Genomic DNA, 23,960 nt, shown 5'->3' on the forward strand with positions numbered 1-23,960 from the left:
TCAGCAGGGCCAGAGTTAACTGCACTCAGTACAAGTCCAAGAGAGTTCAACACCTTTTTTTAACGTGGCAAAGTGAAACTTTAACAGGTGTTGAAGTGTGTGGAACATCAGCCAAAATTTCAGCTTCTGCATATGTGAGAAAATAAGTCTAAATTTTGACATGAAAACAAGATTATTTATTCAATGTGGCCTTGGGAACATGATTAAGAAGGAAATGCCTGTGCAATACCAAAAGCATACTCTCTGAAAAGTATAACTCTGCCAGGTCAGGGTGATTGCTTATTCCCTTGTGGATCTTCTGAATCTGAATCGGAAGTTTTCAAATTTTTTTTGCTTCTGTGTGAGGGGGTGCATTTTGTATTTCTGTGTGGTGGGTAACGATACCCAAAACCAGGATGCCGACGAAGAGCCTCTGCCAGTGGGCAGCATCTGCCACCTTCCAGCAGGAGGAAGCCCAGCAAATCCCTGAGGGTCAGTCGGTCTGTACGGGTGGTGTTTGGGGTTTGTGCTCCAGTTTGCCACCTCCTCAGCCCTGTTAAAGCCCTAGGTCAGGCTGTGGTGCCCCCACTTGAGGGAAAGGGCAGGGGAGAAGCTGCAGGTCCCTCAGGCAGGGCAGGAGGCAGCCGCTGAGTGTGAGGAGCTTCACTTCCATCTTCCTGCTCCAGGCTTGAACCTGGGGACCTTCGTCCATAAATACCTATGCCCTCTCTACCCTGCCCAGCCTCCCCTCTCCCAGACTGTGGTGAATCACTTGGCACACATCTGGATAGCAAGAGACTGTCAGTCTCTAGCTTACATTAATGGGGTTGTTTAAATATGTCCAATTCATTGTGGAGCAGAAAGCGGGATGCCTCATGCAGCCAGCACAGCTAGGGGCAGCTACTACCAGCCACGAGGTGAGTCCATACCTGCTTGCGGCCATGGCTTGGCCAACGGAGGTGGCTCGGGAAGCTTGCGGCGGTGGGGCCCAAAGCTCAGGCCTGGGTTTTATCGGCCACATGCACAGAGCATCTCCGTGGCCAGCAGCAGGGAGACGCCCAGGAAGGGCCTCTGACGGTGAGCTCTGAGGCGGCTCCGGGTGGCTACCAAGGTGGTGCGAACCACACAGAGGGGGATTTACACACACTGTAAAACCTGCTGGGGCAACGGGAGGGAGAAGCTGCTGAAGAAATGGGGTTTTGCTGGTACAGAGCCTTTCCCACTCTGCTACTGCTCGCAGAGGAGGGGTGGGGTTAAAAAGCGGAGGAAGCACAGTGCGCCATCTTCCCTTTCAGGGCCTGTGAGGAAGGTGGGTTTTGGCGGGAAGATGACTGCCAGGGTCATTGAGAGATTCTTACTGGAGACAGTTTTGTCTGGTTTTCCGGTGATTTCCTGTAGCACTTACTGGGGTTCTCCCTCCAGAGCAGTCCAGCTGTTGGGAAAGAGATTTGCGGCTGGTATGGAGACCGTGGGGCTGCCGGTCTCTGAAGGGCACGGCTTTCCGGGGTGCCGCACTGTCCATCTCCCCTACCCAGTATGGGTTTACACCTGTCAGACGTGGGGAGAGAGGCTGGGTTATTTCTCAAGCGTCGGACATTTCTGCACATTCATTTTATCAGGTAAATGTTACTTAGAAATGTTTTTCTTCTTGTAGATCTCTCTGTGAAGAGAGTGATCCTTTCAATCTGCACTGTGGGGACAGCCATTAACGTTAAATATAGTAGAAAGCAAAGGTGCCCTACCAAAAGAGCATTGGCCTGTTTAGAATACATCTTAAAAACGTAAAATGGAATCTTATGCAAAAAACCTCTGACTGTAGGATATTGAGAATATAAAAGCTGATGCTTTTACTCATCAGCAATTCTTAGCTAAGGGTGCCAACTAAATTTGGACAACAGCTGCAGTTTCTTTCGACACTGCAGTACCATCACACAATAAAGTGCTGTGCTGTGCACTCCCTGAATATTACAAGAGAAAAGATTACTTCTTTGCAACTTACTGGTTGAGTTACTGCGAGTCCGTTGACATGCAGCCTTACTGTGCAGAAAACCATTTTGTATTTCCAAAGGCTTTTCCTTACAGGTTGGCATCTCCTTAAATAAATAAATAAATAAATAAGGCTTGCTATGCAAGAAATTCTTGAAAGTGGTCTAAACTTAAAAATAAAATTTCTCCTAATTTAGCTTGCACAACTTTCAGCCTGATTCAAATAACATGGAGCAAAATTAATTATTTAAAATAAATAGGATGATAAAGGAGGACACAGCTCAAAACTTTGCTATAAAAATGCTTGTAACTTGCCAAAAGTAATAAGATAAAAACAGATTCTGGTCTTTAGTTAAAATGGACCGAAAATTAATTGGACACCCCCAGTTGTTTCAGACAGCCTAACATTTTGATACATGGGTAAGCTGTAGCCATGCTTGGCTAATTTCTGGAGATAACTGGTGCTTTTGGGTACTCGGTTTCCATCACCTTAGAAGAGTGTTATTTTCAAAAGGAAAATTCTTAGGCCCAGCTTTGCAATGGTGGATAGTGTCTAACTTCTGCTGATTCCAGAGGAATTTTTTTTAGCCAAAATACTATCTGGGTGTTTAAAAGCCTTTGAGGACTAGGTTTTGGTGTTTTCCAAAAATTCAACCCCTTCTACTTGGAAGCTCTTAGTTGCTTTTGAAAATATGGCCACTAATTCTAGTATTGAAAAGCTTGTAGATAAAACATTAGTATTATATTAAATGCAAGTTTTTAGAACAGTTTGAAAATAAATAAATGATCACATCTGAATAAAAGTTGATGTTAGGAATAATTTCTTGACATGTATGGGTCCCAAAAGTCCTGCTTCTGTTGTGACATGGGAAATGCTATTGATCCTGAGGCAATCAAAGTTAAAGGAAGAACGTTACTAAATACAGACAGCATATGAAAGGTGACTGAAATATAGTAAACCTCTCAATATAAAAGGGTTTTGCTCAGCAATATTCTGCAGGGGCTAAGAAGGCCACAAGAGCATCATCAGAGCAGGATCTATATGTTCTAATCTGTTTGGAGCCAAACAAGACACAGACTTTCTTCCAGAAGCCTGACTTTAGTAGTGCTGTTCGGAGATACCTCAAGAACTAACGAATGATAATTTTCCTCTTCGACAGCAGGTGGAGGCATTGCCAAGTAGCAAAATCCTACTAGGGCTTTCCAGGCCCATTCCCCTAGGGAACTCTTCAGAATAAGAAAGAGATCATCTTTACAGAGCCATTTTGACAATGATTTTGCAATGTTTTTCTTACTAGGCTAGCTAGCTTGAAAAGACTTTGCTATTAACCCTTAATTAATTTGGTGCAGGCTTGTCTTTAAATGCACAGTTCTTGTCTTTAAATGCACAGTTCACCTGGCTGCATCTTGGGTGGTGCTATGCTACAAAATTTTAATATAATTCACCTCTGAGCACTTAAGCATTTATAAGGAGAGAAAATATACAAAAATCTTGGCATAATCCAGCAGACATCTGGGTCAGACTGTTCACTGCTGTCCTAGAAAGAGGCACACTCAGATCTGATAGCATTTCCAGTCAGGGGTGTTTCCTCAGTCTAGCATAATGTCTCTGTGACACGATTGCAGATAATGAGCAGAAAGTGCCTTTTTTCCACTAATTTCAAGATCTGAAGCCTGCAACAAATCTCTGGCTGAGCTCTATTGTCTTCAAAGTGGCAACTCTGTGGTAGGGGACTGACTCTGTCCAGTCATCAGCCTCGAATTTCATCCAGAATGTGCAAGTAAAAAGCCTTTGGTGCCATGTAGTTTGGGGTGGGGATGAGAGAAGCCTGAAATGAAATGGACTCTGTGAAAGAAAGATCAAAACGGTTTTCTAGTGAAGTATTTGGTGATAATGTGGGATTGCTGACCCGTTAATGCTGCCTCCTGTTCCCCTCTCTCTGTAGCAGACTCCGGTAACATTCACCATGGGAATTTTCTAGCTATAGATGCTAGATCCACAAAACTAGTTCAGTACAGGGCTTGCTTTCTGGTTTCTGGACTCATGGATCTTCCCTTAAACCCACCTCTGCCTTTGCTCAACTTCCAAATGGAAAAATAACACTGGCAAGCTATGTGTTTCTAAAAGGAGGGGTTGTACAGCCTTTGCTAGAATTTCCAAGGGCCTTGGCCTCCCCATAGCCTCTGTTTATCTGGGAAAAATCTATGCTGAAAGTCACCAGAGTCTGACCACAAGAGGTTTGGGGTTTTGTCAGGAAGAGCAAAATCATGTTCTTCAAATGTCTGGTGCACAAATTCCCCTTCTCTCTCAAGTAAATGTCAAATCATCCCACAGCTGTGGGAGGGGACCACAACTTCCACGCTTACTTTGCTAGACATCATGATGTTCACCAGCCGTGTTGTTGGGTGAATGAGAGATTCCGCCTCCTTGCTGGACATATCTTTAAGTGATTGTCCATTTAGTGTTAACAGTTCATCCCTTTGGCTCAGACATCCATCCCTTAACAAAAAAAGAAAAAAGGAATATGCTTGCATATTGTTTTACAAAGAACAATATGGCACTATTGTGCTACCTGTCTCATTAACTGAAGAGTCAGCTGCAATCCTCCCTTTGCCTTGAACAGAGCTCTCATGAGATGTCTTGATGTGTGATACACCCCATGCTCTGCTAGGATTTTTTCCTGTTGTTGCTCTCTTCTGCTCAGTCCTGGTGATCAGTGGCTGCCTTTCTACATATAGCTCACATCCAGGCTAAGATGACAGCATAGAATAGCCCAAGCCAGGCAAAATATTCCTCCTCTCTCACCATCTTGCATTTGCAAGTTGATCAGAGATGATACACTTTACTCCCTTTCAGGAACTTTGGCTCATACTGCTTGCCGGTGGCCTTGCTAGGCTGGTGATACCTGGTATTGCCCTCTAATAGGGCAACTAGGAAAATACTGTTTGAAAACTTCATGTTATGTACATTCTTTCATTCTTCCATGTCTTATTTCTTAGTGTAATTGAGAAGCATTAGATCCCTGAAGGGTCACAGTTTTATATTTCTGTAATCTTGACCTGTCTCTCCAACTGTGGAAGCATTGTAAGAAGCGATTCCCGAACATCACTGCCTTTTTCTGAAACTGAGCTTCAAGGCATAGCTTGTCACAGAAAGCTGGTCATGCAAAATCCATGCAAATGGCTGCCTAATAAGCTTGCTGACTTCACGTGTACTGTACCTGTTTGCTGCACCTCCAGTGGGCACGTGGCTGCCTGTGAACCCTTTCCAGAGAGATGCACAGTTTGGACTCCTAGAGAGCTTGATTCCTGAGCTGCTGTTCCCTGTGGTTGTACACAGCCTGCAGATGCAGCTGTCCTGATTCAGAAGATGAAAGGTTGCATGAAAGAAAATGTACCAAGGATGTAAAAAGTTACTTACGGTTATCTTGAGTCTTTTTAAGAAATGCAGAAAATGTTCTTGTTCTTAGAACCAGATTCCCTCCAATTCGAACAGGAACAGGCCTGTGCGGTTGTGAAAGAATAATTGTATTATAGAGTCAGTGTTTAAAAGAAGTTGTTTTTCTTAGGACTTCAGTGGCTTCTGGCTACAAGGGGGAAGTATTAGAATAGAGTGCCCCTTTGCATAGAGGGGAAGAGAACAGATAATAGACTTTTTGTAGTAAGTGGGTAAATTTTGCCTATGCTAACTATTGTAAGACAAGACAGGGAGGAAAATAAACATATGCCAGAAAGGGAAATACTCTGGAAAACAGAAGAGATCTGAATGGAAAATAAGTGTATACAAAACACTCGAAGCTCCACCCTGGCTGCTGACTTGTTAAGTGGGGGTAGGGGAGCAGAGAGAACTGCAGCAGTGGAAGATTCTTTGTCCACTCCAGACTGGTTGAGGTTGCTGTAGTCTGTGTGTTGCATCTGGAAGGCTAATTGTAAGCACATTTTTAACTCAGTTATGAATCATTAACATATGGCCATACAGAAAGAGTCTTAAGTCATATGAATAAGTAAAGAATAGATTGACTAAGCGCATGAAGGACAACATATTTGTCTAGCAAATATACTACTGCAGCACCAATGCGTGAAGACTTAAAAATTCTGAAGAGACAAGGAAAGCTGGAAAAAAGCTTGCACACAATTTCTTTTCTATTTGCTTAGTAAATCTCCTAATTCAAGTATTCGCTTGTTCTGCTCCCAGCTGAACCCACCTCCTCTGCCCTTACCAGCCTCTCGATACTCCACATGGCGAAGAGGGCTCTCAGTGTATCCTGGATCTGGGCTGGTTCCCAAGAGTTTTGTATGACTGAGGTATATATTTCTGAAGGGGAGGCAAATTTCATATGTTACGACAGGCCACAAAATATAGCAGTGGTCAACTGTCTGTATTGCTCTTGGGTCTGCTGGTCAGACTGGCATGAGCTGTTTCCAGTTATCTGTAGTCCTCTGAACAGCACAAGGAAAGCTGTGTAACCACCTTCACCATCAGTAGGGCTTCATTCTTTTGCCCTAAGCAGAGTTCATCCAGCCCTGAGGGTTAGAATCATTATGCCCTTTCACCACAAATCAATAGGGATCACATCATACCTAACTTACACAAACTTCAAATTTATAGCAATGTCAATAAAGGTCATTATCTTCCAGGTTGACTGTTGAAGCCTGTCTCCCATTCCGAGACCTGCCAGTATAAATCTAAAGCTGTGAATGAATTATTTAACTTTGAGCCCTAGGCTCGCTGCAGGCTGAATTCAGTAGTTAATGCATAAGGGCTATACTTGTGTTGACCAACTTGTTAACTCTGTGGGTTTGCTTGCATTCCAGATTGTCTGCCATTAATGAGGAGTGTCTGAATTTTACGAAGTCTCTTTTTGTTCATGAAGAGTGCTTCTAGTGAGTAAGAGGTAAGTGTATAAGCATGGACAGAGTTCTATTTTAAACCAGTTTGTTTGAACTCTAGTATTAGTTTTGGAGCGTCTATATTTACTTTTCACCCAAGGTAAATATCTTGGGATATACGTACTTGAAATTGGGACTACGTTATGCTCTTTTTTATCTTATGGCAGTGTTTTGAAGTCTGGCATGGCAACAAAATAAAAATTAGAATTCTGATGTCTTAAAATTTCAGATCTTGAGTAGCAAAAAATGTGAGTTACCTCTTCTGTTTATTTTTATTAGTGCTTTGTTTTAGGTATCCAAAAGACATTACAGGCCAGATTCTGCATACACGAAGCTCACCATGTTTTGAATAGCATAGTGTGCTTGTTCTAAAACATGAGAAATGTAAGATAGATATTAAAGGTAGAAAACTATTCTTCTGGTTGGCTAAATATTTTGAGACCTCAGCTGATCATGGATTGGGGCTGTTGTGAAAGAATAATTGTATTATAGGGTCAGTGTTTAAAAAAATTTGTTTTTTCCTTTTTTTTTTTTTCTGTAGTCAGAATTCAAGTTTGGACTTGCCAACTTCTCTGCTTAGGAGTCCTTACTCTTGTGCACTGCTCACTTGAAATATCTATATATCCTCTCACAGATACTGGTCAGGCACTCACACAGAACTTTGCATAGCTGTTCACGCTTCATTTTGTTCTTGATTTTACCTTAATAGTGGGCCTTTTCTGACTGTCCCCATCTCATCCCTGTTAAGAGCACAGTTGTGCTTATGCCCTTGCTGTAACTTGTACTCTGTGAACAGTTGCTGTGTTCATGGTGTTTATAAAATTCTTCATAATTGTCCAAATGCCTTTTGGCTCTTACCAGTTTCACAGGACATCACAGAGTGCAGCGAGTTTAGCTCTGAGGTTTTTCATTGCAGCACCATGTAAGTCCTTTGGGGAAGACATTGTATTTTACACAGTGGGACATGTGCCAGGCTGGAAATTCTGGTTTGAATTGGGACATACATGTGAAATTACATCAAATATAAACTGATATGTATACTCTTTCTGAGAGCATGAAGTTGCATGCGCTTAGTCAGAAGGAAAGTAGAGGTTAAATCCATTGTACACTACAGAAAAATCTTGGGAACAACTTTTGTTTAAATCTGTAGTCATCTTAACAAGTTGGGCTACATTTCAAATAAGCTCTGTGTGTCAATCGTTTCTGCAATTCATTTATGTGAATTACTTTTAAAAAAAAGATTTTATTGGACTGTAGGGACATGTGGCAAATATCTGTATGTTGTCAGCATCTGCACTTTTTTGGGTCCTGGATATAGATAAATATATTCACATCCAAGTTATTGCAACATGACAGAAAATTAATAAAAGCTGTTCTTTAGAAAAATAAACATTTGATCAATTCTTGTGCCAGCAGTCAATTTGCTTTGGGTTTTGTTCTTCAATATCTTTTATTTCCTGTCTCACTTATTATTTTATGCATAGAAATACTGCTACAGTTCCAAGAGTAAAGACAGTGTTTATTTTGCATCCTCCTCTTTTTTAAAGTGTCCTGCTCATTTTGAAAGGTGATTTATAGCTCTGAATGAAGTAAATGCTGAAAATTTGGTAAAATAAGTTTGGCAGGTTTGGTGTGTGGGCAGGCGATTCTACGTCAACGTTGCCTACTCATTATTGGCACATATGTTTAAACGTATATTTGCTGCCAGTGAATAAAATGTCTCTGCTTATATGGGGCTTTGCCACCGAGCACTTCAGGACTCTGGGGAAACTTGTATCTGCATTAAAAATATCCACTCATCGCTGTGAAAATAAAATGATGAAAGTCTGTGGGACTGCATTAGAAGCAAAATTTGTCTTTAAACTGAATTTGCTTGGCTCAAAGATAAAAATCAAAGGTGGAATTCAAGAGCCTTCCTGAATGTGTTTTTGTCACAGGTGAGAGTAGATTAATTTTTTATGTGTTTAGTTCTGGAAAAGTAATTTGCACGTCCAGGCCAACTCTTTCCTCCTGCTCCCCTTTTTTGTCATGCAAAATGCAAAACTTCTGAGGACATTTTTCTATCTGCCTTTTAAAAGATTTCTTTTTCCTTCATGCTCTCATTAGACATTTCTAGGCCAGAGTCCTGTCTCAAAACATCGAATTCCAGATGTTGTTTAGAAATAAGGGTAACCATGGCATCTGTGGAAAACTGAAAAACTTTTGTGCACTCTTAACGTAAGACACAGTAGTTAGATTGTCTGAAATGAAGTAAAGTGTTATACAAGGCTAGTTCAAGTAAGGTCTTTGACTCAGTTAAGCAAGCATATGACAATGAGCTGATTGACTGTTGTTTTTAGAAAAGAAAAAAAAAAAATTAAAAAATCTAACAGCAGTACAGTAATGAATTTAAATATTTAGCTTTTCTGGCCTCCTGACTGAGAAGTCTGGGATTTCCAAGTTGAAGATTAAGAGAATACAGTTTTGGAGGATTTTCTTCAAGAAGTATTTTCTGCATCAGTTCTAACAAAGAATGGGCCACAGTCTCTCTGGCATAAACTGATGTGACTCCACCGATTCTGACGTACCCTAGCCAATGCCTTGATCTTTTAAAAATATTTATAGTAGATGTAATTCATTTTCCCAGCAGCATATTCCCTTTGCAATTAATAAAATGGCAAAAGCTATAAAACCTTTGGATGATGCAAGAAGTTGCATGGGATTCAGGTTCTGCCCTAGATAGACTATTCAGCACATCAGATGTTACAGATGGACCTTTCCACCCATCATCTGGCCTTTGGTATGTTTTTCTGGGAGCCTTTGCCCTGGCCCATATTTTGCAGCACACTGTCTTAATATAACAGCCTCTTTCCCAACTTGCTCTGGGGATAACATGGCCCTGATGTCACAAATGTAAGAAGGCTGGGAAGACAGAGAGAACAAGTAGGAAAAGGGAGGAGAACACGTAAATGTCTAAATAAATGCAGTCTTCTCTCCTGGCTTTGTTTTTCCATCTTGCTTATGTTTGAGACGTTACAGTTCGTTGTCATAACACTTGTCCTGGTACCAAAGGGCCAGCTAACTGGTATTTGCAGAGAGGGAAGTTAATAAAAATATATTCTGGTGATGACCAAGGGAGAAAAACGACCTTTTGCTTTTTCCCTCCTTCAAACAGAGGGTCAGGGACCGATGGAGACCAAGCTAGAGAATTTTCTAGAACTGAGTGGAGCCATGCAGTCAGATCAGCTTGGATCCAATGTTTGCGTAAAGAGTCAGCCCTTCCCTGTTATAGTTTATTCTAGATGTTATTTCAACTCTGCTACCAGCCCCTCTGGCTGGTAATTCTTGGTGCTTCCCAGGGTGTTGGTGGTGCAGGGAAGAGGTAACGGAATGCTTCTTGAAGCAGCTCTCAAACCCAGCAGAGACTGTTGTTCCCTGAAGAATAGGAGCTGATATTATCTAGTCCTGTCTGTTCTCCCTATGACTGGTGTAATTTCAGACTTTGTAATGACATGAGCAGGCAAGGCCATCTCCCACAGTGTTTGCTGTGTCAGTGCACAAGGGACCAGACACTGCTTATAATTTTTTGTTTTGTTTTGTTTTGTTTTTTTTTCCTTTCAGGCCACCTGAAAATTGCTGATTTTGTGAGAAGTGAACTATAAAGGAGATCTGCTCGTTTATAGACTGACAAGCTGTCCATACCAAACTAAGCACACTTCACCTTGGAAGCCAAGTGGTCTGGGAGCTGGCAGAACAGATGATACCCAGGTAATCCTGGGTGCTCTAGATGCAGTAGGTAATAGTCAATGTGAGTGAATATTGGAACACAGAAACCATATGAATTAGAAGACTGTTCATCTGCTCTCATTGTTGCTGACAGTACATTAGAGAAGTGAAAAAAAAATCTTTGCTATTTAGAATATATAATGAAAGGAGATACTTTGAAGAGGATGTAGGAGAGTAATGGAAACTGAGATATTCTTTCCCAGGTAGTATCTCACAAAGCGTAAGTTGTTATGTGCTATACGATTTTGATACAGCTTTTCTTTGCCTGGATGTACATGCTGATGTATTATTTGCTTCTACTGCTTTCCTGTACAATCAGCCAGGCAGAAGGAGAGAGATGGCTGGGAGCTTTATGAAGTGATAGTCCTTAGTAGGAACGTCTGTGCTTACCTTTCTGCTGTGCAACATGCAGACAAATGAAGCTACTGTTGCAACACGCAAAACGTGCTGAGGATACAGAGAATAAAAGGAAGAATGTGGCATTTGGTATGAAACAGGGAGTAGTTAGGTGATGCACTGCTTCCTTCACTGCTCCTGACTGTTGCTTTCTCCTCCACTCACTTCACTTGCTTTAAAGTATTCCATGGTCAACTGTTTCCTTTTCTCCTGACTTTGTAATGCAATGCTCTCTCTTCCCTCTCTATTTCCCTTTTCCCAGGTTATCTCCTGTTTTATTCTGTTCTCTGTATGTCATGGCAGCAGCTTTTCTGTGACAAAAAATGACTGGAAATAGGGCTCCAGCAGGGAAGTGGGATATCTGTGGCAGTAGGGTAGGCTGAGGTCAAAGCAGAACATAACCACTAAGGACTGTTACACAGGGCCCTATGTGACATATAGTGGTCATGTCTTGGCAGGATGTAAATGATCATCTGATCATCCAAATGTCTGAGGTAACTGCATAGTTCACATGGAGGTAGCACTGACTGAGGTTTTTGCCCTGAATGTAATGAACCACTGAACAGTTCTTGATGGGCTCCCATTTAAGTCTTGTCCTAACCACATGTCCTTCCACCTGTTAGAACTTCTGTACAGATGAAAGGTCAATGCTGGCAGCTATACATGTTGAATCTGCTACCATCCACATACTGTTGTAAAGAAGTTGCCTAGAAGATTGTAGTTATAAACTGAAACCCCTATCATCTGGTATTGCTCACATACCATCACAGTAAAAGTGGTAGGCAGCATCACAGGTAAATAATGTCCATTCTCTGCCCTTTTGGTGCACTAATGGTATAAATCCAGACTATGGATGTTTTGGTTAAAAGCAAAAATATCTGCACAGCTACAAGTTTTTTTTTTTCATCTGTGGTCCACCCTTTGCAATACTCCTCACAAGAGCCAAATTTACCCAAGGTTGTGGTCCCTTCACACACACTTGCTAGCACTGCGTTAGGAGTCAGATGACAGATAAGTGGTGACATCACTTTGCAGTCCCACCCCAATCAGTATAGTAATATTGGCACCAAAACCTGTGCGCATTTTGTTGAAAAAAACAATGAACAAGACCTGGTATCATAAGAATTTCATCCTTCTGAAATTCTCTGGTGTATAATAAGATCTGAAGCTCAAAGTCTTTTCTAAAGGTAATGCAATAAGAATGAAGTATTTCTGTGGGGATTCTCATCAGTCTGATATAGGTTATGCTCATGCTGCAGTGCTTCTCTCAGTGGCTACAGCAACACTTTCTATTGGAGACTGAAGTGAAGGGAATTGATGTCATGATGCATAGATGCTCTCTCTTCAAAAATCCTCCTCTTACCTCTCATTTCCTTGTTGTAAATAGGACCTAGTTTCTCAGACTGTTAGTAATGGGACATAGAACTGACTGTTTTGGATCCTAAAGATTTTTGGAGTCAGGAAAATGTGCTTCTAATACATATGCAGAAGTCCTGAAACACTGTTTGATTTGCTCATGCTTAATGCAATAGTGAATCCCATGCAGTGGGCTGAGTATGGCTCAGAGAGATACTTCAGTTTTTGAACAGAAGAGAGGAACTAGTATTTGGAATACCGGTGTTCCAGGTTGCCCCATAGCTCTGGAGAAGGGAGCATTAAGTCATGTAGGACTTTTAAACATTCTTTTCTCCTTCTAATATGACAGCAAAAATTAAGTTGTTCAGTTCTGTGGGAGTTATTAGCACCTTCAGAGTCATGCTTAGGGCTGCAGGCGCTGGAAAGCAGAATAATAGTGGAATATCCTCAGCAACACCACAGAAAAAATGGAATCAATTTTCTTGAACAAAGACAAGGATCCTTCAGTTCTGAGTCACACATCATGAATTTCTAAAGTGTCACATGGGGATGGAGAGAGCGAGTGTTATGCTGGGACTTGAAAAATGCTTGTTGACTCCTTTCTTAAAGAGAGAGGTTTTAAGCTTAAGCTCTCCAAGACAAGTGGTACAGGAAGATTGTTCTGACAGGCTTGTGCCTTATGGAAGATAGAGATCACTGCTTTCATAATACAGGGCAAAACCTCAGCAACAGTAATAGAGGATAAGGTCAGTGTCGCTGTTACCAAAGTTCATCCTATTTAGCATGCTGAGATAAGACTTTTTAGAATTGTTCGGTGATCCGTGACTCTGAAAGGTATGGAAGACTAGAAAGTAGCATCTGAAGAGGTTTATATTGCTATGAGAGCTCTGGAGAAGGAATTTTATGTACCCATTGTCTACAATGGCACTAAGCAACCCAAACGCTGCTGTGTAAGGGGCTGGGTTACTGACTAATTTATGTCACCATCCATCCAGGCTCCTGATGCATCCTATTCAGTGACATTAACACACCAGCCTAAGAGTGGATTTACACACTTAGCAGTTATATTTTATCTGTGCAATGGCATTAGTTATGAGACTTATTCTGTTCCCCAGATCCCTATTTGAGTTGCTTGCCAGCTATAAAAGAAATTACCTAAACTTACAGTGTGCAATAAGATACTGAGTAGTTTCATATGTATATAGATCACAACGGTTATTGGAGCCCTGCATATTTTGGAGGTTTGCAAGCAAGTAGAATGTGGCAGCTGACACACACCTAAGAAAGTGCTTCAGCTTTCTTAAAAGAGAAGAGAGGGGAGTCCACAGAGGCCAGCTCCTTCTTCGCTCACAGAAGGAAATCAGCAGAGGGCATATGGACTGTTTCCAGAAGGGAGAAGGTGGTATGGTTTTGCCAGTGACCGAGTGTATTTTGGGACTTAGGTCAGTGTCACCTATTTATGCTTTCTGTCAGAATGAAATAGAGAGTTAGGTTGTTTTTGTCCTCATGCTAGGACTTTGCTGGGGGCTCACATCCAGAATTGTGTCCTGCTGCAGTCTTTGCAATATTGGGCTGCATGCTGTGATCATTAGCAAGAAACTTGAGTAAGGGAAGATTCTGATTTTCAGTACCACTATGCCGCTGTGTATTTAGACATAGCGGTCTAGTTTTAGCCAATTTATATTGAAAGTATGTAAAGTATAGAATATATAAGAAAGAAATATTTTAAGTGAATCAGTTCTTTCACATAACCCACTCTTTGCACAGGCAAAAGGCATATAATAAAGGAGGCGCCAGAAGGACAAAAATTGTATTAAAAGACATCATACTTGCAGTAAGGTCCCTTTTACACATCACACCAACAGGTAGAGAGAAAGTGGAAAAATTAAGATATGTCACTGAAAAAGAACTTTCTAAAGACATCTAAAATATTGCTCAGACTAAAAAATTGTTCAGATCATTAGGGTTAATACAATCACTTCTCGATTAAAGAATAATATTGTAACATGAGGCTGTTAAGAGTTTTACACCTCTAGGAAAAAGTGACATCTCTGGTGGTTTTAGAGCCATAACTACCTCCTTCCTGAATCAGAGAGAAAGAACATCTGCCTGCTGAATCTCCTGTGTCTTTCATAGTATTAATATAATTCATATTTGCATAGCTTGTGAGATCTCATGGTATCACACTTTACAAATGAACTTTACTATAGTGACAGTTTTATATTTTGTGCTGAATACTATGTTACAGGTAGAAAGCACCAGCTGTGCTAGTCTGAATACACTGAGTGGCCTAGCAGTCACTGATTTCAGCAGAACGTCAATCAGAAGAGTGTAACAGCACAGCAGGGAAGCTAATATATTTTCATGCGGTTTATACAGAGCAGGAACACTGCAGGCTCATAGGCTCTGAAAATGCCAAGTAGAATCCTGTGTTCCTGAGAAGTATGAATTAATCCATTTAGGAACTATTGCAATGGGAAACGTTATAATATGCTGCACTGAGTTGCCTACCTTGGTGAGTAAATTTCTTCTCATGTTGTTGCAGTTGTCATTTGCTGCAGCTCTGGACTGGACCATGCTGGTGATCACACACGGAGGATCAGGTGGGCTCTCTTCTGTCTCTGATGTGTGTGACAGTTGTGTTCTAGGACAGCAGTCAAAATCCTCTTGACCCCAACTGGTAGAAATCTCAAAGGGATCAGGGTATTTCTCATCAGGACTTGACCCATCATCACTGTTTTTGGCATTGCAAAGTATAAGTGATCTTGAAATGGAGCGAAACTTTCTTGACTTCCTGTTCCCAGCATTGCTCTTTCGATCCATCTTCAGAGAGCTGGTGGTGCTGCTCTTTTTCCTATCGTTCTCCCATTTATGCGGCATGATACTTTCAATAACTTTCTCCGCTTCTCTGGTGCTAAGTATCCTCCAGGAAAGGAAATATAAAAAGTAAGTTGTAATATACCCCACTTTCTCCCACTTAATAACCTACACTACTGAAAAGCCCTAATGAATAAATCGAATCAACAGAGCCTTTCAGTCTGCTAACAGCCACGTGATATCTTATGACTTGCTAATTCTGTTTCTGTGCAGTGCACTACTAAATTCTCCTTCACCTTTTCATTCTCTTCCCATGCTCCCCAAGCACAATGGAGTGCTTTTAATAAATGTTTTTGATGCTTCCATTGTGCTGCTTCCTTTGGGCTTCTGCTGAATTTGCATGTTGAAATCCCAAATTGAAAAGGAAGATACTTTAAAAGCATTATTCTATCCTCCTAACGTTATTTGGAAAGAGGAAGCTCCTTCTGAAGTTTGATTCATGAAACCACTATAATTCAAAGAAGATTAATCAAATTGTCGAGGTTACATTCTCTGCCTGGCACTTCTGATTTGTAAGTGGTTTAGCAAAAGTAGATCTTAGCCATGAGAGAGTAAGGAATGTCAGGCTGCTATAAAACTCCTACCTTTGCAGAGCAGAACTCACTTAAGACCATGCATTTAACAGTAACAGACAGATCCAGCAAAGCACTTAAGATGTGAATATCTGATTAGGGATTGAACTCTATAAAGGAATACAGCTCCAATACATCGATCAAAAAGTGTCCCATTACAGAAATGGTTTGTTTCAGCATATGATTCAACATACAAAATTAAGATGAAATGGAAGAAATGCTATACGATCAAAATGTGGCAACAGCTTGAGCTTTTGCAAAATGAGTAAAGTGATGAGTGTGTTATAACAAAGGGGAGCTTTGTTAAACTGTTTCCTTTTTATTTCAGAAATTTTTCTAGAAATATTTTGGTAGGTATGTGTCAGTGCTGAAAATTTAATAAGCGGAAGTCTAAATTAATTACTTTGACGTACTCAATTTTTATTATAATATTTTTTTATACAAACTGTTCTATTCTTTTCACAGTACCTAACTGTACTGTATGCTGCCATTCCAGAGAAAATATCTGTTGAAACTGAAGGATTTGCATATCAAAGATGCTATAGGTGTTATACAGAAAACTGAAAACCAATGTAATTTGAAAAGCATTTCTCAAGTATACTATTGAGAGAAAAATGTTGTACATTGTGCTTTAAACTGGGTTGTTGTGTTTACTTGTTTGGTTTTTTCCCTGCTTCCGTGCAGAATTAGGTAGGTATGTATACACTTTGTACCTGAAATGCCACTGGTGATACAGAAATAGAAGGCATCAGATTTTCTAAAGGCTTCTTACAGCCACAACAATAAAAACAGGCCTGCAAGTTCTGACCAAGCCAGATTCATATAATAAATCCAAGCTAGGCTTATAATGAATCTACAGGATTATTCTTCTGTTTTGGTGCTCCCCCCGCCGCCAAAGTAACTGGGAAAAACAAAGCCAGATGATAAACACTATGCCATTGAGTACCTGTCTAAATGAGGTATATGGCATTGCTAGAGAAATACACAATTCAGCGTGAATCTGAATTTGGATTTGTAAAAAAAAAAAAAATTTGCACATAGATTTTTCAGGAGCAGAAAAGAGGTCCCTTCATCTCCCAGGGAGAAGGTTGTTTATTTGCACAGTCCTTTCTGGCATTTTGATAGGTAATGCTCCTACAGCCTTCCCTAATAACTTATTTTCCATTGTACCAGTCCTAATATTGCTCTGCTCCCTGATGTCTCTTTTGCAAAACAAAATGCCTAACACCTCAGAAACTCATGCCCTGAGTACTGGAACTCGTCAGATTTCAGGACACTACTCCAGGGCAAAGTTTAAGTTTGAAAGTATCCAGAGAACATCTCCAGTTCCACAATGCTGGTATGTTTTCTGCCCCTCTCCTGTCTGTCTTTGGGATCCTCTCCACTCCTCTGGGAGAGTCTCACCCCACAGGATACTGAGGTTACTGGGATCCCAGCCTCCCCCACGCTGGCATAAGGGAAGCTTTAAGGGTCAAACTGAACTATCATATTCTCTGTTCCCTTCAGTACACAGAATGTTCTACTTCCTCCCCCCCGCCCCAGAGTAGCCTCTTTTCTTACAAATAACAAGATTTGCAACCATGGCTGAATGCAGCCATGGCGTGGATGGGGGACTGCCCAACAGCACAGACACGCTCCTTTCCTGTTACGAGCAGGAGAGCACATGCTGAATAAAAGGACATCTAAACCTATGTGTAAGGATACAGAAGCCAGAGTGGATGGGGAAAGGTATGACATCGAAGCAGTTTAACACCTCAACTTTGTGGTTGACATGGGGTCTTATTTCTGCAGGATTAATCTCCCTTCCTGCGCTATTGAAAGAAACTACTTTTCAGAACCTCTATGCAGTAATTTATTTTTAAGTAAGAGATGAAAAGTGATATGAATTATATTAGAACAATAATTTTGAGAACTAAAATATGTAGTTATTGGTGTAATTCAGCATCACAAGTTTGCAATTTTTGTATGCTTTTTTTTGTTGATTGCATTAGTTAAAAGCTGACTCTCATCCCTACTAATACATGAAGACTTTCAAGGTTTGGAGAATTTGTTTGTTTATTTTTGAAAAGACAATTCTTAGTGTTTTGTTAACCCTAAAGCTTTAGTCTACCATAATACATATATACCTAATTGCAAGTTTTGAGCTGGGAAATCACTGTTAGCATTCCCAGTGTATTAGGAAATTAATCTTGTAAATCTTGATGTTACTTTTTCTGTACACCTGAAAGTAGGTAAAAATGCAGTCTGGCACACTAGACCAGAATACAGAGTTGAAAAAACAATAGGATGGCTAGGATGAGGGGAACTTCTGCAAGTACCTCCCCTCTGCACCTGGATAGGAAGCAACAGGGCTAACTTGATGAAGGTATATGGAATGCACATCACTTGAAAGTCTGCAGCAGGGATTGTTGCTCCTTCTGCAATTCTGGCAACCGCTATTAGACATTAGCAATAAGAAGGTCAGAAATGAGCCCAAGTTACACACTCGGACCTAAACAATCTTGCCTAGGGGGGAAAATAAAATAGCACTTGTCATTCAAGGATTTCAATGTTGTACAAACATTAACTGCACTCTTACTTCCCCAAAGAGAAAGAATTAAAGAAGAGCTATTAAGCACATGGGTAAGCAGAGGACTTGATAGCTTAATGGTCAAAATACAGCTCTCCGGAGACCAGCTTGCTAGAATGAAGGACGGAGAGGTGCAGGAGCCCTTTCTCCCTGTGCCTGAAGCTGCTGAGCATAAGAGGCAGTACTGCCATCAGTGCTAAATGCTCCAAGAGGTGCCTCTCTGACTGTGATAAGCATCTGGGATGCAGAGAACACACAAGAAGCACCTGTTGAAACAGTGAAGGAAGCATTGTTTTAAGTGCATTCTGCCATCCCACCCTCCCTGCAATGCTCCTGAGGAATTTTACTTTATGCAGAGGGAACATCTCTCTGGCCCTGCTGCATCAGCTATTTCCTCCACCCCCACCCCCATCTGAGCTCCATCGGCCAACCAAGTTTAACCCTGAGTGACTTACCTAGTATCTCAAAGCAAGCCAGCGGGCTGAGGTGAAAATAAAACCCGTAGACCTGAAGACTTCCAGTTAAGTACTTGCTCTAAGTATTAGATCACAGCCCATCTTAACTAAGGCAACATCCTTTCCAGAGCTGCTGATTCAGGGTTGCATAAGTGACAGAAATATAGGAGGTACCAAAAACATAGTCTATAAATTTTCCAATAAAAAATCCAGAAATATTATTGTACATAGAAAACAACATCACAAGTGCTAGAGAATCTTTGTGATTCGTTGCTATCTTTCACCAAATTTAATTCAAGGTATTGGTGGCATGGACAATTACTTCAAAGTCAATTCTCCAAACCATTCATCTTTTCCTCCAGTGCACTCACTGCTTGTCATTTTCTCTTGCCATTCTTATACCTCCAGCATGCCTGATGGAAGTTGTCTGTGGTTTGTAATGCAAACCAAATGTTCCTTCTCTGCTGCTTTTTTTTTTCCCCCCAAGTTTGTTTTTCCAGCTTTAAGTCTAAAAAGCCCTAACTTGGTCTGTCTTCTGCAAACAAAATACATTATTTGAGCTGTGCCCATTTGGTTCAAATTTTTGGTTGGATATTAAACCAAGCATTTACAAGATGCAAATAATTTGGTGTAGCTCCCAGATTGCATATGAATGCTCTGCTGTAAACCAGACAGTAGGAAAGATAGAACTTTTCTTTACTAGCAAGAACAAGATGAGTTTTAGATTACCAAGTGCTAACAGCATGGTATCTTGCATCCCATTTTAATCTAGACCTTGTGATCTCTGTCAGATTCATTACTGAGCAATACTATTAGCACTGAGTTATTGCAGATGTCTAGGATTTCCAGGCAGTAGGAAGAGTTAGAGATTTGGAAGTTCTCTAATACAGAGTAAGAAATTCTTGGAGAGTTGAATTTACTGTTAAAAATTTTTTTTAAATTTAAAAATCCTTAATTGCAAAATAAAAAATCAAAAGGAGGAACTTACAACAGCAAGGCAGACAAACCTGACTCCTGCAGAAGGCTGTTCCTCTTCATAGGCCTGGCAAAAAAAGACACAGTGAATAATTGAAAACACACTCTCATGGTGTCACGTGACTCGGTTTCAGTAATTCTGCTCAGTACATTGGAACGGAGCTATTGTTTCCTAATTGAAGAAAATGTCAGCAAGGATAGATAAACAAAAGCATTGGGATGAAGCATTGGGGAAACTGTTTCCAGCAGGCTCCCAGCTACCCGGGGAAGGCAAGGCCATTTAAGGAGTTTGTGTCATTTGTTTTTACCCATCGCTCTCTGGTCCTAGGATTGATGGGGTTCAGGCGTGTTAAACCTACTTGGGGGAGGCGAAGGGGGCCAGCCAGAATCTGTGCTAATCAAGTGCAGGATTTCCTGCTGGAGGCCAAGATGGCAAGCATGTTTCTCATAATTTTTAGCAGACATTTTAAACATTAAGGTAGTAAGAATTTCATAGGCCACTTCTGCTCCAGAAGCAAAACATAATAGGAGCTGCTTTTGAATGCCAAACCCTTGCATTGTACACCGTGAAGTGGCATGAGCCCTTTAACGTCCCCTCTGTGGGTTAGACCACAATTTTGTGATCCAACCTGATCAAGGACTCAGAAAATTGTTGCCTTTTCTCATAAAGAACAACTGTGCCTTGGACTGCAAATTGCCTCGGTTACACCTTTCATTTTCTGACAAGTCAGTGGTTCACAGTCTATTCTACCATTGTGGCAACTCCCCCCACGAAACACTGCTTGAGTTGCATCTACCATCAATTGTGGAAGCCAGCAATCACCTTTCTGCCGCATCCCTAGGGACACTTAGCTGTTTTTCATCGATCACACAGATCAGTGTGTCAGTCCCCACCTGTTGATCCTCAGTTCTGCTCACACTGACAAATAAAAATCTTGCTGCAGAAACCTACTTTCTCTCAATGAATTTGTATAATAAGATACATAAGGAGTTTGTAATTAAAAAAAAAAATCCATAACAGAAAGAATTGTCTCTGAAACAGTTAATATTAGTTTATTGAAATAGTGAGGCCTATTTGGTATGTTCTCACAAACTATAAATCCTATACTTTTCAGGAAAATGTAAACAGCAACCTGAATTTTACAGCTGGCCCTATCTGGTCATGGAAATGGTCAACAACAGAGTGCTTAGACACCTGCTGCCTTCTGTGTTCTGTGGCTTGAAGGTCCTGGTTTTACTGGTCTGTCACTAAACTCGCAAAAGAGAGAGAAATTATAAAATAGGTTTAAAGTATTGCACTGATATGGCCTCATGTTTAGTGGTCCTGTGTCTTCCAGATAAAACATGGACTGTGAAGACAAGCATCTGCCCCATGACAACAATGTATGTACTGGGAGAAAAAGTGTAGATGAAATCTCTGCTCTGTACAGTGTCTATAGGAGCCTCAAAGCCCTCTGTTCCCAATAATACAATTGTGGCTAATTCATATTTTAAGTGTTTACAAAAAGAAAATAATTTGACATTATTTTCCCAACAATTAGGTTTTCAGGATATTAGTTGCCCGAAGGAAAACTGTTGTGAAGGAAATGGTTTTAACCTGGATCATTGGATGACAATAAACATGGAACATTACCCAACTCTCTTAAATTATAATCTTGTAGAAGAACCATGATTTGACATTGAGTCGTGAACAACAGTTATCAAGTAGCTTTCCCGGAAAGGAGGAGAAATAGGGAGCTGATTTTGTGTTTTTGGAAACAGTTCCTCACTGTATTTGAATAGAGAGGACAGTGGCCTTGTACATAAAATGGGGTTTTATGGTGCTAGTACTGTAAAAATGAAATATTAGCGGGGAAGCAAAGCCACGTACTGTTTACCACTTAACTGTCTTACGCTGTAACACACACATGTTTTTGTTTAGCAATAGATAACTCATTCACGCAAAATCTCTACAGCCCCTGAGTTTTGATACAAACTGATTGAGCTGAAAGCTTAAAAGCATTGGAAAGCTTTTTTATTTCTTCCCCTTGTCACATGCCATTGCATTTCCTGACTATGGGCTGAGTACTGTAGTCCCTAAACCACCGGGAGTTTTGTTCATTCAGGATCTGGACTTCTGCCAGGGCCAGCAGCAGAAACATAAATATCACAAGGAGGGGCCATTTTTTCATGTTCTTTCACTCTAACCTTTTGCAGTTTTTTCCATCTTCTCTGTAGAGTAATTGTTCACTGCCCAGCGGTGAACAGAAAAGCATGTTTTTTGAAAACCATAAGGAAAAGGAGAGAGGGAGAGAACTTCTGTGCCTGCCATGTTGCATTAATGGTATGCTTTGATATTGGATACTGTGGTCAATCTTCATTACTTAGCTCGAAGGTATTGTACCAGGAAAAGGGCAACAAACACTGATCAGAGGTTGGAATTTTGTGTTAAAAGATTGAAATGATGAGGACTCTCCTTTGCAGACAGGAGCTGCCTTGATAAAGACTTACGAGATAATAGGTACTCTAAGGAAAATCAGCTGGGTTTATTTACTGCCTTCTCATGTGAGGGACAGGAGAAGAAGAATACTGTAAAATGAAGAGAGGTCAGACATATAAAAGGAAATACTTGAAGCCTAAAGCATAATTAATGTATGGAACAGAAGAGAGCAGAAATCATGAGCACTTTGAAGTTAGCGGTTTTGCCTTTGATTTCAGTGGGACAGAGATGTCACCCCAAGAGGTGAGTTGATGAAAACAATATCTGCAGTTAAAGGGAATAGCATGCAGAAGGGGCAGCAACTCTTGCTTCAGAATAGAAGTCAGACAGTGCCATTCATAGGTAGTGGTAATTCTGCCCTGGGATAGGGTTCAATTACCATAAAATGGATGAACTTTTCTGACCTCTGGAGTTAGTGTCTATTGGAGGTGGGAAAAGGAAATAGAGGAGCCATTGAATTTATTTTTTACGACAGTTGTGCTCTTGTGTCTGACTAAAATCAGGATGTGTCTGGAACCATAGCAGATACAGGAGCTGATCCCTCTTTTCCCCAAATTATTTTCCATATCTAAGGTTTGGATTCTAGAGGACAAATATGCAGACTATTTAGTACTAAATATTTTGCCTGTTGCTACTGGTGATAACCTTTTCCAAAAAGGAGCGTATAAATTTAAACAGAACATTAGTACTGGGCAAAGCAAATCTAAGTAATGATGGAGTTTAGCTTCAGTCCTGATCTCCACCCAACTCCAAATACTGCTTGTGTGAATAGGAAAAAAAGCCATTAGTTTGGAGTGTTCTAGTTTTCATCCTGTCCTTATGTTGCTCAGCAAATTGATGAATTACTGTTGCCTTAAACACAGTGACAATTTTCACATTTTCCCATACCCCAGACAACAGCTATGTTGCAGAGGACAATCCATTCCCTCATTGCTGCTAAGCCAGGACTGGATTAGTCATCTCTGTCTCGGGTTTCGCAACTTTCACTCTGCCCTTCCATCCATCAAAACATAGCAACATGGCATGTTGCGTCACCCTGTAAGCACCATTAATCCAGTATCCTTCTCCAGCAATGGCTAATAGCAATCGCTTCAAAGGGATTACCTTGTAAAAAGAAAAAAAAAAAAAAAATTCAGGAGAGAGCTTGCTTTCAGGAAGTGTTTCTTCCGAGTGCCTTATTGGTAAGAGTAGGCTGGCATCCTGAGGTTTTGTATGTATTCCAAATTTGCTGAAGCTTTTTACGTTATGATTGGATAGTCTTGTTTTAGCAGAAGCTACAGCTGCCCCATAATGGATAAGTATTACATTATGTCAAATTAGGTAAATCTCTTTCTAATTCCTTTCGTCACTTAATACCTAACTTTGCCAGGAAGCACAAAGTTTTTTTTTTTTTTCTTCTACAGATGAAATGAATCCTGTGTAATGTAACTGTAATTTATCCATTTCTGGCTTCCATTAAGCTTTTGATTTCAAGAGTATCCAGAGGCAATGAGTTTCATGTGTTACATAAAAATGTACTTCCTTGTAATTGTTTTAAACTCACTGCCTCTAAGATTTGTTCAGTTCTTGTACTAGGAAAAATATCCTGATCTTCAAGTCTCTGTAGAATCCTTTTCTCATTGATCTCTGTACTGATGTCATCCTCGATCTTGTACATACTT

At 40.6% G+C, this 23,960-nt stretch overlaps 1 protein-coding gene across 2 annotated transcripts in view; it reads right to left on the bottom strand.

Moving 5' to 3' along the window:
• Positions 1–23,960, bottom strand: part of IL16 (interleukin 16) — a 47,167-nt gene that overhangs the window by 17,508 nt on the left and 5,699 nt on the right. For both annotated transcript variants that reach the window (XR_737988.1, XM_010281385.1), the window contains exons 2-7: positions 19,834–19,887; positions 14,884–15,295; positions 5,187–5,323; positions 4,357–4,465; positions 1,979–2,072; positions 1,385–1,527 (exon numbers count right to left, since the gene is read on the bottom strand). Coding sequence is in view for 1 of the 2 variants with exons in the window: in XM_010281385.1 (XP_010279687.1) it covers positions 1,385–1,527; positions 1,979–2,072; positions 4,357–4,465; positions 5,187–5,323; positions 14,884–15,295; positions 19,834–19,883 (945 nt within the window). In the remaining variant the exon portion in view is untranslated. The remainder of the gene's footprint in view (positions 1–1,384; positions 1,528–1,978; positions 2,073–4,356; positions 4,466–5,186; positions 5,324–14,883; positions 15,296–19,833; positions 19,888–23,960) is intronic.

The sequence above is a fragment of the Phaethon lepturus genome, unplaced genomic scaffold (assembly GCF_000687285.1).
Source record: "Phaethon lepturus isolate BGI_N335 unplaced genomic scaffold, ASM68728v1 scaffold4852, whole genome shotgun sequence".
NCBI classification, from domain to species: Eukaryota; Metazoa; Chordata; class Aves; order Phaethontiformes; family Phaethontidae; genus Phaethon; species Phaethon lepturus.